The 12884-nt window shown below is 42.3% G+C and overlaps 1 protein-coding gene across 2 annotated transcripts in view; it reads left to right on the top strand.

The window, feature by feature from the left end:
• Nucleotides 1-343: 343 nt before the first annotated feature.
• The window catches only part of LOC144595966 (neurabin-1-like), a 76147-nt gene continuing 63606 nt past the window's right edge, over nucleotides 344-12884 (top strand). The window contains exon 1 of one of the 2 annotated variants that reach the window (XM_078403956.1): nucleotides 344-2613. In XM_078403956.1, coding sequence (XP_078260082.1) covers nucleotides 1132-2613 — 1482 coding nt within the window. In that variant the 5' untranslated portion in view covers nucleotides 344-1131. The remainder of the gene's footprint in view (nucleotides 2614-12884) is intronic. The other variant, XM_078403955.1, reaches the window with a different exon arrangement.

Here is a 12884-nt window from a genome sequence, read left to right as displayed (position 1 = left end):
AATATAGAATCGCAACATTTATATTTCCGCCTATCTGTCAAAAATAAAAAAATATTAAGATCAAAAGTTGTGCGAGTGTCGGAGACGGATCTTTTTCGTCCGTGTAAGTATTGTACTCGTTTTAAAGTATTTCACGGTGGTTCCCCTCAGGACAAGTCCTACCTAAATATTGGCAAATTGGCAAATCATCCAAGAGTCTGTCGAAGGGTCGCGAGCCGAAACGTCGCCCATTCCTTCTCTCCAGAGATGCTGCCTGTCCGCTGAGTTACTCCAGCATTTTTGCGCCTGCATCCAAGAGGGACTTGGGCAGGCGTGAACGTGTTGAACCGGTCTGGCCATGTCCGTGTGTGTACCTGCGTGTGTGTTTCGTTAACATTGTTCAACACCTCGCCGTCCGTTGAGTGGGGCCAGCAGCAACCGTCTGGGCTGAACGGCGCCTCGGTCGCGAGCAGAGCGCCCAGCGTGGGGTTCGGCTCGCGGAAGCGCGCGCGCCCTCCCTCCCTCCCTCCCCTGCCTCGGGAGTTAGGAGGAGGAGGAGGAAGACTGACTAATGGCGATGGCCCTGGAGTTAGAAGTAGGAACCGTACGGCGACCGCAGACCGACTCCCTGCCGGTACCGATGGATTGAGTCAGAGAGGGCCAACTTATTCTCCCCTCCCCTCTCTTTCTCTGAGAAAGTGGGCGGGTGGAAGAAGACCCGAAGCTTTTCTTTTCCCTGAAGTGGTGACGAGAGTTTTGAGCGAAGTAAACTCCGGGGGCGGATTAGCCTGGAGCGGGCCTTGTCCCGTCTCGCCAGCGGCCAAGTGTGCTCATGTTCGGGCGGGAGAGTCGGCTCAGGCCGCAAGGCGCCACATAATTTGGGAATGTGACTGTGTCGAGGCCGCCTCTGCCCGTCCGAGCCGAGCGAGTTTGACGCCCTAAAGTTGCCGCTCGCTAGTTGTAACTCTTCTCGACTCGTTTTCCTTCCTGCAGATGGAGAGTTTTGGTCCGTCCCAGTAACCGCCGAGGTTTCAGCCCTGCTCGCCTACAAGTGGCCTTCGCGTTTTGTTCTGTCGCGAAGGAGCCGTTGTAATCTCCAGTCGGACTTGGCTCACTTCTTCGTCTCTTAAATAATGCTCGAACTGATCTAATATGATGAAAGCTGAAGGTAAAGGAGAGAGGACGTTCAGGAGCGCTTCGCCTCATAGGAATGCCTACAAGGCGGACTTTCAGGCTTTGAGATGTACTTTTGACGGAAGCAAACAGGAAAATAATTCTAAAATGGGTGTCCAAAAAACAAACCGAGAAACTGAACACAGGGACGACTTACGGGGAAGACATTTCGGGAATCGAGTACATAAAATAAAAAATATGTTGATGCAAATGGGGAACACAACAGATGACACGACTGAAATGAATGAAACCAAGACTGATTTGCATCCACTTTCTCCGCCAAAACAACAAAGTGGAGCTGTCTACAGTAGTATCCATAAATCATGTCATAAACTGCCCAGTTCTGACAAAAAGAACAGTGAAGATGGAGATTTGGATAAAAGTAGTATGGCTGAAAAATTCACAGAAACGAGAAAACTTTTTGAGCGTCAAATTGGAGAAGTGTTTGATAAAAGCGACAGTAAAAGTTCAACGAGTAGCTATTCTTCTGAAGGTAAAAGGAGCAACTCGTCGTCTTCGGAAGGTGGAGGAAGGAAAGTTAAGAACGACTTAAATCCCACAGCTCTATCCAGCAGCAATTCGAGAGAGCAAAGTAATCAGAAAGCAGCTGGCGATTTAAAACAAAGTCAACCTTTAAACGCTGGGCCAATTTCACGACGATTGGAAAGCTTTCTCGCGGATAGCGACAGCGATGAAGCAAACAAAGACAACAAAACAAACTCTGCAACTGAATATCAGATTACTGGAGGACACCAAAAGTCATCCAACACTTCATTTATTAGTAAGAGTGCGTCCCCTGCAGGAGATGATGTGGAAGGGTACAGTTTCAAGAAGCAGAATGTAGACAAGTCTGATAAAGATTCCTGCTATGTCTCGGAGACGTCTACTTGTCATAATACTATTCTTGAAAGTAATAGTTCTTTCAACAGTGAATTGGACAGCCATGTTCCAAATGAGGTTCCAAACAAGATAGGGGTAGTTCGGGCAGAATTGGTGGAAGTTCAGAATGAATCTTCAGAGAGTGAAATTGAATTGGATAATGTTTTTATTGAGAGGGAGATGGAACCACTTCAAAATATTAACGAAGATGTAGGGCAGAAATGCGAAATTTCCAAAAGCAAGGAAAATGAAGAGCTGACATTTGATAATGTAGCACAAAAATCAGATGAGAGCATGGGAGAAGAGGAAGACGAGGATGCAGAGAACACTGAAGAGGAAGATAGAATTAGTGGAAAGTTGTTTTCAGGATCAGAAGTTTGTGGGATTGAGAATGCTGCATTTGTTGATGATAAAGATACTGATGGGTCTTTCCAAGAAGAAAGCAAAAGCAAGTGTGATTGTGAATATTTGGCTGAAGAGGTTGACTATACCCTCGATGATGAGTTTGAGGAAATATCAGGTCTCTCCGAAGAAGAGCCAAAGTTACACAGAAAGGTTAACTTCTCCACTGCCCCGATTAAGGTAGGATTCTGGATTTTCTTATGTCAATTGGTATTGAGAGCAAACTCGTAACTTAGTGGCAGGGGAAAAAAACATCTTCCTTATTTAAATCCCAAGCATAGATATATTCTAACAATGAAATAAATACTTCCCATTTAACTCAAAAAAGGAAAAACAGAAATTAACAAATTATATAACAAAATATTGGATATTTGAAAAAAAGAGTTATACTGAGAGGCAGATTCCTATCTTTAAACATAATAAAAAGAATGCTGTAAATACTCAAGAGTATAGCAGCATATGTGTAGACAAACATTTCAGATTGTTGATCTCAAAAACTAATTTTGCTTTTGGATCTCTATTTAATTCTAACTTAGAAGCAGAAAAAGTACTATTTCACTCACTTTCTTGAGATTGGAAGCTATACCGGAAAAGGCCTCTTCAATAGAAATATAACATAAACTAAGTGAAATGCATGACTATAAAACAGGGACTAAAAATGTAGATATTTTACATTAATTTTCAATATTATAACATCCCCCATATTTCTGCTTCACGTGACAATTATGCTTTATCATGACTTTTTATGTAGAACATCATGTGAGAGTGACTAGTTTAAAATATAAAGTTGTTCAGTTCCAGGCATTCCATACAGTAGACTATGTGTTAAGGATTGTTGTTACTGAGCAGCTGGCAAAAATTATCTTCATTGATCACGATCAGGTCACTGCTTAAGATTAAATACCTTCAAAACCATTCCAGTCATCAGAAGTGAATATTGGCTTCTAAATCAAGATCCCAACATACTTTGATAGGAAGAAGTATTATTATTAATTTGGCTATGATCTATAATGAAAATGACTCTTGATAGCAATTTTTTTCGGATCAAAAATGCTTTTTCACTTTAAGTTTTAAAATAGGTTAAGTTTTAGTGCATCATGCTGGTTCTGCATGCCACAAGGTTGGATACACAACAGCTGATGTGATGTACCAATTTACACAGAGTATCAAGTTTAATTTTAAGTAATGGGCACTGTGACTATCACAAGTATTTTCTATAACTTTAGTGAATTGAAACACCTACTTTTCTTAGACTCCAAACACCATGAGTAGAAAGTTTGAAAAGTTTATTCATTTAAACTTCTTTTGTTCCAAGGTTATTGCATTCTTGCACAGCAAGTTGGAAATGTTGCCTATAATGGGCATATCGATGATGATTTGGTTGGGATTTAATCCTTTTGGTGGGAAATGTGAGCCTTTTAAAAAATGTTGAATACCTTTTGGGTATTGCACTAAGTTTTATTTTCCTGAAAGGTGACATCATGTAATAGTGTATAGAAATTCTGGATTAAATGATTCCAGGTAGTTTGTGATAAATAAACATGAGTTAATGATTATATGTATAAATGTGTTTGTGATAGGTGAGGTTCTCAAGTTCATGTTTCATACTCAACTTTTCAGTCTTGCTGGAGAACCAAAGAACTGAAGAAGGGTCCCAACCCAAAATGTCACCGATCCATGTTCTTTCCACTGTTGGGACTGAAGGCAGATAAATCCCTAGAGCCTGATGGTCTGCATCCCAGAGTACTCAAGGGGGTGGCCCTAGAAATTGTGGATGCATTGGTGATCATTTTCCAATGTTCTCTCGACTCTGGATCAGTTCTTCTGGACTGGGGGGGAGCCAATGTAACTCCACTTTTTAAAAAGGAGGGAGAGAGAAAACAGGGAATTATAGACCAGTTAGCCTTTACATCGGTAGCGGGGAAGATTCTTGAGTCGATTGTTAAAGAATTCGCTGGCATTTAGAAGATTGAGGGGAGATCTTATAGAAACTTACAAAATTCTTAAGGGGTTGGACAGGCTAGATGCAAGAAGATTGTTCCCGATGTTGGGGAAGTCCAGAACAAGGGGTCACAGTTTAAGGATAAGGGGGAAGTCTTTTAGGACTGAGATGGGAATGTTTTTTTTCACACAGAGAGTGGTGAATCTGTGGAATTCTCTGCCACAGAAGGTAGTTGAGGCCAGTTCATTGGCTACATTTAAGAGGGAGTTAGATGTGGCCCTTGTGGCTAAAGGGATCAGGGGGTATGGAGAGAAGGCAGGTACAGGATACTAAGTTGGATGATCAGCCATGATCATATTGAATGGCGGTGCAGGCTCGAAGGGCCAAATGGCCTACTCCTGCACCTATTTTCTATGTTTCTATGTTATAGCAGTGCATTTGGAAAGCAGTGACAGGATCAGTCAAAGTCCGCATGGATTTATGAAGGGAAAATCATGCTTGATTAATCTTCCGGAATTTTTTGAAGATGTAACACATAGAATGGAAAAGAGAGAGCTAGTGGATGTGGTGTATCTGGACTTTTAAAAAGCCTTTAACAAGATCCCACACAAGAGATCAGTGTCCAAAATTAGGGCACATGGTATTTGGGGTAGGGTATTGACATGGATAGAGAAGTCCTTGTTTCGGCCTCTGTCCACTCCCCGGCCCTCCTCTGACCCCAACCCCCATCCTTGTCGTGTCTTCATCATCTCCCCCTGACCTCTTTGGAATGGATACCTTACCTTCATTCCCCTCCGCCCCCACCTCAACAAGTTCCGGGCCCACCACGACGTAGAGCTTTTCTAACGTCGCCTCCGCCACTGTGCCTTTTTCTATGGGAAGGAGACCTCACCACCCAGTGATGACCCCTTCTCACCTCTCCATCGGTCCCCCTCCACTTGGACTCCCCAGAACGGCCTTCTACCCTCTCTGGACCTCTTTATTTCTAACTGCCAGCATGACATTAACTGTCTCACCTTTTCCACTCCCCTCACCTACTGTAACCGCACTCCATCTGCATGTACAGCCCTCTGCTGGCTCTGTAGCAACCCTGACATTATAATCAAACCCACTGACAAGGGAGGTGCAGTGGTAGTCTGGTGCTACTGGGCTGAGGCCAGGTGACAACTCTCTAAGACACCTCCTTGGACCATGATCCCACAGATGAGCACCAGGCCTTAATCTCAAACACCATTACTGATCTCATCACTTCTGGCTGTCTCCCTTCCACAGTCTCCAACCTTATTGTTTCCCAGCCCCGTACAGCCAGATTTTACCTCTCCAAAATCCACAAACTGCCCTGGCAGACCCATTGTTTCTGCCTGCTCCTGTCCCACGGAAATGATTTCCAAGTACCTCGACTTCATCCTATCCCCCCAAGTCCAAGCTCTCCTGACCTATGCCCAAGACACCTCACATGCCCATCATCCCTTTAATGACTTCTGCTTTCCGGGCCCCCACTCCCTCATCTTTACTATGGACGTTCAGTCACTCTACACCTTCATCCCCCACCAGAAAGGCCTTAAAGCCCTCCATTTCTTTCTCGACTGACTGCAGAACCATCCAATTTCCCTCTACTAACACTCTACTCTGCCCAGTGAAGCTGGTCCTCACCCTTAACAATGTGTAGGAAAAAAACTGCAGATGCTGGTTAAAATTGAAGGTAGACACAAAATGCTGGAGTAACTCAGCGGGTCAGACAGCATCTCGGGAGAGAAGGAATAGGTGACATTTCGGGTCGAGGCCCTTCTTCGGACTGAAGAAGGGTCTCGACCCAAAACGACCCAATACATCTGTGAAACGCAGACTGGGCGATTGTTTCACGGAACACCTTCACTCAGCCCGCCTGGATCTACCTGATCTCCCGGTTGTTGGTCACTTTCATTCTCCTTCCCATTCCTACACAGACCTTTCTGTCCTAGGTCTCCTCCGTTGTCAAAGTGAGGTTAAACACAAATTGGAGGAACGGCATCTCATATTTTGCTTAGGCATCTTACAGCCCAGTGGTATGATTATTGATTCCTCCCACTTCAGGTAGCCCCGGCATTCCCTCTCTCTCTCTATCCCTCCTCCACCCAAGTCGCACTAGCTTCTCATTTTCACCCCACAAACAGCTAACAATGGCCTGTTTGCTTTTTATCGTTGTTACTTTTTTGCATATCTTTCATTCATTGTTCTTTATCTCCACATCACAGTCTATATCTCTCTTTTCCCTTATCCCTAAACAGTCTGAAGAAGGGTCTCGACCCAAAGCATCACCCTTTCCTTCTCTCCAGAGATGCTGCCTGTCCCGCTGAGTTACTGCAGCTTTTTGTGTCTATCTATGGATGGAGAACTGGTTGGCAGACAGGAAACAAAGAGTAGGAATTAACAGGTCCTTTTCAGAATGGCAGCCAGTGACTAGTGGGGTGCCGCAAGGCTCGATACTGGGACCCTAATTATTTACAATATATATATATTAACGATTTAGACGAATTAAATGGGACATCTCCAAGTTTGCGGATGACGCAAAGCTGGGTGGCATGGTGGATTGTGATGAGGATGCTATGAGGCTGCAGGGTGACTTGGATAGGTTGGGTGAGTGGGCAGATGCATGGCAGATGCAGTATAATGTGGATAACTGTGAGGTTATCCACTTTGATGACAACTGGAAGGCAGATTATTATCTGAATTGTGTCAGATTAGGAAAAGGGGAGGTGCCACAAGACCTGGGTGTGCTTGTGTGTCAGCCACTGAAAGTAAGCATGCAGGTACAGCAGGCAGTGATGAAAGCTAATGGCATGTTGGCCTTCATTGAGAGAGGATTTGAGTTTAGAAGCAAAGAGGTCCTACTGCAGTTGTACAAGGCCCTGGTGAGATCGCATCTGGAGTATTATGTGCACTTTTGGTCTCCTAATTTGAGGAAGGACATTATTGCTAATGAGGGAGTGCAGCGTAGGTTCCCGGAATGGCGGGACTGACATATGATGAAAGAATGGGTCGACTAGGCTTGTATTCACTGGACTTTAGAAGGATGAGGGAATCTTATAGAAACATATAAAATTCTTAAGGGATTGGACAGGCTAGATGCAGGAAAAATGTTCCCGATATTAGGGGAGTCCAGAACCAGGGGGTCACAGTTTAAGAATAAGGGGTAGCCCTTTTAGGACTGAGATGAGGAAAAACATTTCACCCAGAGAGTTGTGAATCTGTGGAATTCTCTGCCACACAGGGCAGTGGAGGCCAATTCACTGGATGTTTTCAAGAGTGGGTTAGATTTAGCTCTTAGGGCTAAAGAAATCAAGGGATATGGGGAAAAAGCAGGAATGGGGTACTGATTTTAGATGATCAGCCATGAACATATTGAATGGCGGTGCTGGCTCGATGGGCCGAATGGCCTACTACTACACCTATTTTTCTATGTTTCAGAGATGCTGCCTGACCTGCCGAGTTACTTCAACACTTTGTCTTTTTCAGTCCAGCTGCTTATTTCACGTTAAAATAGGAAACCTGCAAATCTAAAGTGAAGAGATCAGCTAGAAAACATTTAAGACATAAATAGTTGCATGTGTAAGCCATTTAATCCTTCAGACCGTCCTATCATTTTCACAGTTCAGTTGCCTCATTGTCAGTGTTCTGCACTACTTTACCCGCTATCTATTGATTTATTTTTAGTGTTCAATAATTTGTTTTCAGGCAGCATCTGTGAAGAGCAAAGGACAAACAACATTTTGAGTTGGGTGCCTTCTTCAGACTCATGGTGGAGAGAGGAAAAAGCAGGAAAAGAGAAATGTAGGTGGGCCAAAGCGAAAGTGAAAAGGAGAGAAAAGGGTATCAGATAAGGAAGGAAGAGGTGTGACATGTAAAGTTAGAGAGAGGGCTATTTGTGGGAAGGAGACAGGGGAGTGGAAATAGAGGATATAAAAGGGAAGATAGGCAAAAAGCTGGAGTAACTTAGTGGGTCACATAGCATCTGTGGAGAAAAGGAATAGGTGACTTTTGGGTCAAGTCCCTTCTTTAGACTGAAAGTCCGGGGAAAGGGAAACGAGAGATAAAAGGGAAATGGGCGTCGAAGTAAGGGGTGGGAAATGAGCAGAAATAGGAGGGGAAAGGAACAGGATGACGGGTGTGGTGAAAAAATAGTGTGGGTGGGGAGAAATGAGAAGGGCAGTCGGGGGGTTTACTTGAAATTGGAGAATCCATTGTTCATGCCATTGGATTGTATGCTATCCAAGCACTTTCTTTTTTGCTCAAGTATCTGTATCTGCCATTTTGTTTTGCTATTCAACAACTAAGCATCCACAGCTCTCCAGGATGGAGAATTCCAGAAATTCACAGGCAATATTTTTTTTAATCTCTGTTCTAAATAGCTTTCTGTTATTCTGAGATTGTGATTCACCAGACTAGACACCCTGGTCAGGAGATATAACTTAATTTGCTGTGGTTAACAATGATTTTGAATTGTGCAATGCTGAAGAGAAACCCTGTGCCATACAATTTGTAGTCACTAGTTTGATTTTAAATTGTTGTCCCCAGTTTAAGGTTTTACTTACCATAAGATCTCTTCCCTCGTGATATTATGTTGCTAATGCCATCTTTTTTGCTTTTTCAAAAAACTAAGCAAAAATGCTTTCTATAGATCGTTTTTAATAACCTTTCTCCCCAGATCTCTGTATTCTGAACATTTGCAGCTTACATAAATTCCCCAATATTATTCATATTAATATGTATTTAATATATATTCATATTATTTTGCATTCTCTCATGATTTAGGACAGTGATAGTTCTTAACGTATCCCAAATTCCATCAATTAGAACTCCCCATAACATATTCTCTCATGCCTATTAAATTGTCTTGCTTCTCTCACCACATACCTACACTTGGGGTAATATATAGTAGGCAGCTAATTTAATAATCAGTTAGGTTGTCTTTGGGCAATTGGAGGAAGCTGAAAGACACAGGGAAATACCTATTTGACCTTGGGAAGAACATGCAAAGTTACACAGCACCAATGCCTGGGTTCAATTCTGATCCCTGACGTCAGAATCAAACCCAGGACATTGGAACTGTGAAACAATTGCACTACTTGCAGTGCCATTGTGCCATCCAATATGCACATTCTCATTGTGAGCATGTTTCCTCGTCCTATCCCAGAGGTGTGCTGTTGGGTTAATTGGTCTTAGTGCTGGAAGATCAGGTGTGTTGTGGGCATTAGAGAGAGAATTTGTACAGGAAAATAAGTGGTTCAACAGAACTGTCTGGAATGCATTGAGACCCAAAAGATTCTCAACAAACCCAATAGTCTCTTACGATATAAGAAATATGAACAAAAACAAATGTTATGACTCCCTCTGCCTGTGAAAATATGATTTTTTATCTTTGGAAAATGCTCTCAAAAGTAGTAGTATATTGAATTCTAAAAACTGTATTTCGAGTGAGTTTCATGTGACAATGTTGGCCACAATTGTATTAGAAGTGAAGGAATGGGGCTTGCTGCCTACTTCCAAGGTTCTACGCAGAGATCTGCCAAATCTCTCATGAGAACATTTATTTTTGTATTCAATTCAAATGGCTCCCTGGCATTCAGTAATTGTGAGTGTACAAGCTGACAGACAGACTGATCCATCACATTAAAACATTCTTAGATATTATACCTGGAAGCCCAGAATAATTTGTAATGTTTTGAACATTAGACTATAAAGAAATATTTTAATATAGATAATTTTTTTAATAATTGTGGCCGATTATAACACGCACACTTTTTTAGGCCCGATGGTTTAATGGCAATTATGGTTTGATTCTCCAAAAATTCACTTGGACCTGATGTAACAAAATGCAAGGGTGTGTTCTAGAGCTTTAATTAAAGTCAGTTCTCTTGATTTTGGAGAGAAAACTTCAAACTTTAACCTTGAAATGTGCTATATTTAGTTGAACTCTGTGATGCATGTGTGGAATTACAAAGTAACCATCAATTTTAGTGTGATACTAGTAAACAAAGAACAGGGAGGTTATCGTTACCATTGCCAGGCCAATAACAGTTGTCAATTTCTATCTGCTCACAAAGGAAACACTTGCATCACAGAAGAAATTATTTCCTTATTAATAAATAATGTAGTATTATTTATTTGGAATAATATCCAGGTATTTCAGTTTTCTCCATACCAGTCTTTTCCTCTGGTCCACCAAAATAGGCCTCAGTGTTTTACAGAGTCATAAGTGTCACACAACCCGGAAAAGAGCCCTTTAGTCTACCGTGCCTTTTCTGACACAAAAAGACAATGTATACTAATCCCATTTTCCATTAACTTCCCCGCTGCTGAGTCGAAAGCTGCCTTGGTTTTGGCAAGTCAAGTATTTATCTAAATATTGTGAGATTACCACCCACTGAGGCAATTATTCACAAAATGCTGGAGTAACTCAGCAGGTCAGGCAGCATCTCGGGAGAGAAGGAATGGGTGACGTTTCGGGTCGAGACCCTTCTTCAGACTGATACCCACTTCTTATACCCACTGAGGCAATGTATTCTAGATCTCAACCACCATCTTCCTTAGTTCTTCCTTCAATTTTCTCTAAACCTCCTTCTTACTCTAATCTGTGCTTTTTAGTTTTATACTCAATCAGGTACCCTTCAGGTTCTTCCGATCCAAGAAAAATAAACCCAGCCAATTTAGCCTCTTCTCTTAACTAAAGCTTTCCATCCCAGGGAATATCCTCATGAATCCTTAATGAAAATTGCATCCCGTCCCCTCTGTTGCATTCCTCCCCATCTTGCTTAAAGATTTCAATCTTTAATGTAGCCAATTCCTAGCATGATACTACCATTCTTCTTAGATCTGGACACTTTCAAGGCCCTATCTCAGAATCCTCTTTCATAGTAAATCCAGACCTGTGGAAGGGCCCTGCAGAGAGTGGTGCAGACAGCCCAGCACATCACCGGGTGCGAGATACCCTCCCTCCAGGACACCTACTCCAGGCGGTGCATTGGAAAAGCCCTGAGGATCATCAAAGACCGCAGCCACCCCGACCACAGTCTATTCGGCCTGCTGCCCTCAGGCAGAAAGTACCGGACGGGGCATCAGCTCCTGTACAACCAGACACTCGAATAGCTTTTTCCCCAGGCTTTTTCCCCAACCAACCAGCCCTGAAATTCACCTGAACTGGACTCGGTCTATAATTTAATGTTCACTTTATAATTTAATGCATGCCCTTTATGATTCAATGTTAAATTTATTGTATGGAATCCTCTAACACAAGATTTTCACACAGGATTGTACCATGTATGGAACTGGTGTAACAATAAACCCCTTGAAATCTTGAAAATAGGAATTACATTTAAGATTTAAAGTACATAATTAAGGGATATTCCATTCACTATGGAAATAGCTGAATTGAGGATTGAAATCATTCGTGCACAAATTTTGGCTCCTCCATCAAAAATATTCAGTGGGTGAGGCCGCCTCAGTGGGATGAGAAATGGAGTTGATGTTTCAGGTCATTCGGCTGATGAAGGGTCTTCAACCTGAAATATTATCCCTGGTTCTCTCCCCATTGATATAGCTAAACCAGCTGAGTATTTCCAACATTTAGGTTTTTGTTTGAATTTTAAAAATAAAGCATGCATGAGAAGGTGAGGTAAACCTCACTGGCGAGACAATTTTTTCTGCCTTAATAGTTTTAGTTCATGACGAGCTGTTTTAAAAGATGAACCAATTAGCAAATTCAGGAAGCTAAGATACACTGTGAACTAATCTATCTCTGAAAATCCCTTTTGTCCCTTTCTCAATTCTGATGAAGAGCCTCCGACTTGAAATTATAACTTTTTTCTTCAGAATACCAAGCAGCGATTTACTTGCACTTCCATTCAATATTTGGGGTACTCATAATGTGATCTCCACATTGAAGACTTTTAACCCAGATTGTATAACTGCAGGGCACTAGCAATCTTTCTCACGCTACCTTAATTCTCCATTCCACTCCCATTCTGCCTATCTATTTCCTATTTCCTGTGCTGTAACAATGACACTATACGCATGTTTGTGGAATGGATCCTCATTTTCCATATGGGTACCTTACAGCCTTTCAGACAACAATTCAACAACTTTAGGTAACTTTCTTTCTCTGTTTATATTAGAACTGACGAGTGGTTTTGTTGTTTTTCTCTCTCCATTAGCATGGACTGCGCTGTTGGGCATTTTCTATATCCCTACAGTGTTTATGTTCCAATCCCTAGCACTGGCCTAGAGGAAAATCTGAATTACAGGATGTGACCAAGTTTGTGTTCTCTCTTGTGAACTGCCCTCAGTTCACAGCTTGTACATATCTTTGCATTCTGTATCTAATTTCCCTCATCAACCTGGTAACTTTATCAACAGCTTATTCCAAAAGGTTGCCCTGGCCTCTCATCAGCAGTGATATTTCTTTCATCCTATCCTGCATTCCCACATGCTCTCTGTGACTTGAAGCCTACTTGTTTTCTCTCTCTCAGTTGTG

Source organism: Rhinoraja longicauda, chromosome 8 (assembly GCF_053455715.1).
Source record: "Rhinoraja longicauda isolate Sanriku21f chromosome 8, sRhiLon1.1, whole genome shotgun sequence".
Lineage (NCBI taxonomy): Eukaryota > Metazoa > Chordata > Chondrichthyes > Rajiformes > Arhynchobatidae > Rhinoraja > Rhinoraja longicauda.
The sequence above is the reverse complement of the archived record's forward strand: the minus strand, read 5'-3'. Positions and strand labels throughout refer to the sequence as shown.